Raw genomic sequence first — 6,468 nt, 5'->3', positions numbered from 1 at the left:
GGGTTGGAGTCTCAGTGCCTTGAACTGTGCCTGTCACACTAAATGCTCAGTACATATTTGTTAGATGAATGGCTAAAGAAGGTAAAAATACTCTTGAAAAAATATGGTACTATATGACATAAAAAAATGCATAAAACCTTCCTTGCTTTCATCTAGTGATTTGTCTTGGAAATGACAGCAATATTACATCGATTACTCTACAGCCTATGACATGTACGTGAAAATCTCCAGCCTTTTCATTAAGCAAGAAAAGACTGGAATATAAGCTGCTTTTAATCATGTTGGAAAGAAAGACGGTTCATTCACTGTTCACATCCCTCCTTCGGGTATCTTGGTGATAGTCTCTATTCACATTAATTTAATCCATTTCCCTTGAGAAAGTGAAGTGCTTAAAAAAGAAAAGTTTCTCTGAGGTTATAATATAGGATATTAATGTTGCTGTGCTAACAGGGCCCTGGCCAAGGATGGCCAGATGGCCTGGAGGCTGGCGTGGCCAAGCTGCTTGAGATTCAGAGAAGGCCGCAGGTCAGCCGCAGGTAAAACACGCAGCCTTAGACTGCAAGCCGAGAACTGTCCCCAGGTTTCTTCTGCCACAAAATTGAAACTTAATAATGGTTACTGGGTTAGTTGTGACTCCCAGTTAAGCATGAGAGAAATTGATTTTAAGTCCCATTTAGAGGTTCCAAAAGGTTTATACAAGTTAGTGACATAGCATAGAAGACCACACCTGTTTTCCTTAATCTATTTATACTCTTCCTAGTAAATGAATTCTCCTGCCAGAATGAGGTCAAGGCTAATGACTGTCCCCTAATCACAGGCAGTGATGCCTTTTTATGAACTACCTTCACCTCCCCTTCCTTAGTTCAAAAAATACCACAAAGGGAAGGCACACAAAGTCTCCATGTAATTGTCCAGTGTGCAGAATCAACAGAGTAATGGCCCCATCTGCTGGTTCTGGCTAAAACGGCGGAAAGGTAGGAGATGCAGCAAGTTAAGAATCCTGCTTTGAGCGCCTTCTCAGGGCCCCAGCACTGCTAAGAAGTCTTGTCTTCAGGAACAAAGTGATATGATGGGTATCTAAGTATTTTCTCTAAGGTTCCATGTCTTCATTCTTGCTTATTTATTTTTGGTTTTTAAATTAGCTGTATGGCTCCAGAAGCAACCAGAGGTGCAATGGTTTTATATCGGATCAAGTGCTGCGAGCCTTCCTCCAAGTCAATCACATAGTCCCTGAAAAAGGAGGAAAAAAAATGTCTCTGCAGAGCTTAGCTGGAGCTCTATCAGGAGGAATTACTTCCCACTGCCAAAGACACACACGTCACTCACCTCTGCTCGTCTGTTTCTGGTTCTACCAGTATGTTTTCTTGTCGTTCTTTCACTCTCAGAAACACATATGAATCTAAATCCGGTTTGGGAACTGCCAGGAAATATAATCAGAAAATGCTCAGCTAAAGAGATCAATATGGGAAAAGTAGCTATCATTAATAATATCGAGCACTAAGGGATCCCTGATATAAAAGCATTTTAGGGGTAAGGTGGTTTGAGGAGCGATCTGGCTCCTCTTAGAAACAGCGTACTTTCCACACATGGTTTCACACAGCAAACACTCATTCAACAAATGACGAGTGCTTCAGACATGCAGAGAAGTCTGCTCCACACCATGGAGGATTCATGGCATCTGGGCTAAGGAAGCAAGACTCAGATTTCACTAGGGCAGGCTGATCCCCCTCCCGCTCCCGGCCCGCCCCACCAGCTTCCAATTCCAGGAGCCTGGATCTGGTCTTTGTAGGGGATCCAGGACAAGTGGTATGTGAGTGTTTTAGTAGGTGTCCCCCAGTGTCAAACAGAAGCTCTGGGACAATTGGAACAATGTCTTAGATCCAGTTCCAAGAATTCAGATGCATGCCCATGGCTGCTTTAATCAACTGGATACAATAGCACTGGACAATGATTAGGGGTCCGGTGCTTGCTCCACTCCTATTCTTCTAAGGTCCAGACAAAACTGGCTGATCTGGACATGGATCGGGCCTTCTGTTTCCCTCAGGCAGGTTCACCAAAATTATCAATTCAGAGTTCCACAAGTCTGGTATCCGTTTGGCTTTGGCTTGCTCCTGGTGTTATAGGCTGCACTGTGCTCTCCCCCCACCCCCACCCCCCCAATTCATATGTTGATTCCCTAACTCCTAGTACTTCAGAATGTATTTGGAGATAGGGTGCTTTAAAAGGTAATTAAGTTAAAATGAGGCTGTTAGGGCGAGGCCTAACCTGACTGGTGTCCTTATAAGAGGAAGAGACACTGAGGTGCTTGTGCACAGAGGGACAACCATGTGAAAAGGCAGCGAGAGTGGCCATCTGCACGCCAAGCAGGGAGGTCTTGGAGGAAACCAACCCTGCCAGCACCTTGATCATGGACTTCTGGCCTCCAGATCTGTGAGGAAATCAATGTCTGCTGTTTGAGCCCCCAAGTCTGTGGTACTTTGTTATGGCGGCCTGTGCTGACTGACACCTGGTGAACCCTGTCCCCACCGTCCTGCTCTAGCTCTTCCACCTGCCACAGGGGTCACAGTGTGGCCCCAGCTCAGGCTGGGGTGCAGATGAACTCTCAGGGTTCAGTTGTACCTGAACTCGTGGCTTCAGCACACTAAGCTTAGCTTGTGAACAAAGTGGATTCCAGTCCCTGGAGCATTGTTGGATTTGGTCTAGAAATTTTGCCTGATAAGGTCCTGCTTGGATATGGCGAGCTGTGAACAGATGGAGGGATATTGACATTTAGCTACATACTAGGGGTCCCCTTTTAGTTGATCCAAGGTTAGGAGTTACTACCATAACTCCCTGCCCTTAGCTCACTGGAATTTTAAGGCGGCTCTGCGAAGAGGGTGAGGCGCAGGCACTGCCATGCTTCTCCTCCCCATTCTCTCAGGCCTGCTCCCCCTTTCCATAGTGAGAGAAACTCCTCACAACAAAAAGATCAGGAGGCCTTACGACAGGTAACAAAGAATCACTGAAAGTTTCCATAGCCTCCTATTTAAATCCTCCTTGGTAGCTATATAGTCCCTGCACAGTCTGGAATCTGTGAGGAAAAGATTGCTAGCTACTTGAGAGCAGAGACTAGAGAGAAGAGCCTAGCATGGTGCAGATGCCCAGTAGATAACAACTGAATACATGAGTAAGTCTACATTTATAATGGCCGTCATAAGAATTGCAACCTAACCTGAAGAACACATGGCTACCCTTATACCTGCTTTTAATAATTTTTTTGTTCTTAACTCAGAACCTTTCTCTTTTTTCTCCCTGCTTACCCACATACTTATTTTTCCATGTTTGACAGAAACAGAGTACAGACAAATATACCTGAAGATACTTGGGATGTAAAATAAACTATGGCCCCTCGGGATATCTGAAAAGAGAATGTTGTGCTTACCTGACCTCAAGAGGTCCACCTTCTGTAAATTAGGGGGCATATGCTTTAAGGCAACATTCTTCAGATAGGTTTCTGTGTTAGTCATGTACCTGAAATACATAAATCCAAATCGCTGTGACAACATGGCTGGTAGGAGCCATCAGGATTATCAGACAGACAATGGCTCTGAGATCGGCTTCATGGATACAACCACCAAACCTCATGCTCACGAGCCAGGCAGGGAAAGGCAGTTCCCACACTTACTGCCTACTTACTCTTTGGCAAAGGCAAACTCTTCCGGAGAAAGGCTCGAAGGCTCTCCCTCGTTGCGTGTTTTCTCCTTTTCAAGGATATGAGGAAAAAACTTCTCTATCTGTGAGGATAAAATTATCATGAAAACATCTGTCAAGATTCAAGTGTCAAACATACTAGTTTTCTGAAATAGGTTGAGATTAATACAGAAATTGACTTAAAAAATGGCAAGTCTTTGTGGTCAAGACTGTTTTTAATAACAACCTACACTGTGGACTTGAAGAAGGCAGGTTTCAAAGAATTCAGAGGAAAGATCAGGGCCCTAAGAAGGAAGGCGGGTTTAAAAAGAATGGGAGGCTTTCATAAAAGGTAATCTGAAAATACAACTGTAAATGATATTTAAGAGGAAGAGAAGGGGATATAATTTGACATATTTACGTAATTGTACATGGTGTTGTTCTATGAGATGAAACATACAGTAGACAGAAAGATGCATACAGAATACAGAAGCAGATAGAATAGTGACACTTAATTATAGGAATATAACCAGCAAGGACAAAGCCCACAATGAGGCGAGGCTTGGAAAAATTGCAAAGAACTACCAAGAAAAAAAGTCACAAGCTACAAAAAGACAAAAAGTTGTGTGGTTCGAAATCTGGAAGGGATCAGTGTGTTGTTTGAAGTCAATAGTTATGGTTATCTCTATCAAGAAAACACTCCTTATAAGCAGGGAAATGACAATAGTAAGGAGGAAATGAAGGCCAAGATAAAAGGACACTTATCTATTTATGTTCCAGAGTAAACTAACATTTGTATGGAGTTTAAGTGTATGAAGCACTTTCTCCTGTTTTATGTAAATTGCTACTACTACAGTATCATTTAGTGTACTAAAAATATAGTAGTTCCATAATCTTAGAAGAATTTTTAGTTCAAAAAAGGTGTGAAAGATTAGAGATAGGCAAATTTCCCAATTTTCAAAAATATAGAAGGTAAGGAATCTTCGAATACTGATTAGTACACTTAACACTGATGTGTGGTATTAGAATAGATCATTTAAAAGATGGTTTATGAACTCAAAGAAAAGTAAATGGTTAACATGACGAGGATTTACCCTAACAACAAAAAATAGTTAAGGGTGGGTGGAGAGGCATATCACATGTCTCAATTTTTTCAAAACATTGATAACGTCTTTATGACACCTTTACAGACATAAACCTGGGGCTGGGTGATAATATAGATTGGGAGGTCATAAAACAGTTGAACAAAGAATAATGATTCAATGGGCAGATGTCAATCTGTAGGGAAGTCTGTGGTGGAATATTCTATCATTGGCCCAGTCCTTTTTAAGGAAATCAGCTAAGACCTTTGATGACACACTTATCAAACTTGCTGATAACATAGTCTTAAGAGATAGCTAATATATTAGGTGACAAGATCAGGAACCAGAGATCAGGGAAATGGCTCAATTTAATAAGATGAAGTTTAAGAAGGATAATATCAAGCCCTATACTTAAGAGTTAAAAATCCAGCCATACAAATACAGAATGGAGACAGGATGGGTAATAACTTAAAAACTTCAGATAAGGTTAGAATTAACAGTGAGGGCAGAATGAGTTAGTGTGATGTGTCTGTCAAATATACTAATGTGATACTAGGTGGCATTACTACCATTTTAATATCTAGAATAAAGGAAGTGATTGTCCTGCTTTTCACAAACATGATCAAACCACAACTGGAATATTGTATTCAGTTGAAGTGGTATCATTAAAGAAGGATATTGACAAACTAGAACCTTTGTAGGAAAGACCAGGAGAGTAAGTGGAAATAAACAGTTGAAATGTTTAGCTGGGACTTCAATGAGACTTATGAGCTCTCTTCAGATGTCTGAAATATTCTCATATAGTAGAATGTATTTGTGGAGTCACAAATGGACAAGTGGAGTAAAATGAGACGAAACTTCAAGCAAGTAAGAACTTTACAAGGCTAAAACAGATATTATACAAAATAAGACTGTCTTACAACTTCATTGTTATGTTAGATGGCCACAGAGCTACAGTTGAATGTCAAGTCAGCACTGCCATGCTGTAACTCCAGGAGGAACCATTCACACAGCAAATAAACAGACTAAAAACGTGTCCTCAGAAGTGTGCAACAAACGTTCCATCGATGCTTCTCCAGAACAATCTCTTGCCCTCCTTACTCTTCTTTTTAAAATTATTTTTATTTTTTTAGCTGAGCCATCTTGCCACCTGTTGGCAGCTCAGCTCGGGCCTATGTGGGAATCGAACTGGCAACCCTGTTGCTCAGAGCTCGTACTCTTGAGCAAGCTCTTAACCAATGGAGCCACTTGGCCGGCCCTTGCCCTTACTCTTTAGCTGCCCTGATATTGGGCCTCAGCAGCATCTTCAGGCTCTGGACCCTCCCAGGCCCCAGCCCAACATCCCCCCAAGATGCTCACACTATATCACAGACTGCACTGCCTTAGTGCCTACAGGTATCTCCATGTCAAACCTTCATGAGCCGACACCGCAAGTAGCTGCTCAGGACATAGCGGATCCTCTCCATCTCCATTCGATGGATACTGACCTTCAGGTCCCCCTTCTTTGCTCTCCTGAGATTTTCTTCCTATTAAAAGAGAAAATGAAGTTTATAAAAAACAGGATATTCAACTACTAAGAACTTTCTTTGTTTAACCTACACGCAGCCCACAGAGACCATTATCATTGGCAACACTGAGGACTCAAACACTACATTTAGGTAAAAGGGGAACAAAATACTCATCACATAAGAGTTCTTATTTTCTTTTTTTTTTTTTT

The 6,468-nt window shown here is 41.8% G+C and overlaps 1 protein-coding gene across 2 annotated transcripts in view; it reads right to left on the bottom strand.

The window, feature by feature from the left end:
- Positions 1-255: 255 nt before the first annotated feature.
- Positions 256-6,468, bottom strand: part of GINS4 (GINS complex subunit 4) — a 13,137-nt gene continuing 6,924 nt past the window's right edge. For both annotated transcript variants that reach the window (XM_019649232.1, XM_019649233.1), the window contains 5 exons: positions 6,164-6,277; positions 3,676-3,773; positions 3,422-3,510; positions 1,327-1,417; positions 256-1,230 (listed from right to left, as the gene is read on the bottom strand). In XM_019649232.1, coding sequence (XP_019504777.1) covers positions 1,134-1,230; positions 1,327-1,417; positions 3,422-3,510; positions 3,676-3,773; positions 6,164-6,277 — 489 coding nt within the window. In that variant the 3' untranslated portion in view covers positions 256-1,133. The remainder of the gene's footprint in view (positions 1,231-1,326; positions 1,418-3,421; positions 3,511-3,675; positions 3,774-6,163; positions 6,278-6,468) is intronic.

This window comes from Hipposideros armiger, unplaced genomic scaffold (assembly GCF_001890085.2).
Source record: "Hipposideros armiger isolate ML-2016 unplaced genomic scaffold, ASM189008v1 scaffold_131, whole genome shotgun sequence".
Classification (NCBI taxonomy): Eukaryota; Metazoa; Chordata; class Mammalia; order Chiroptera; family Hipposideridae; genus Hipposideros; species Hipposideros armiger.
Note: the sequence above shows the minus strand (reverse complement) of the source record. Positions and strands in the feature narration are given on the sequence as shown.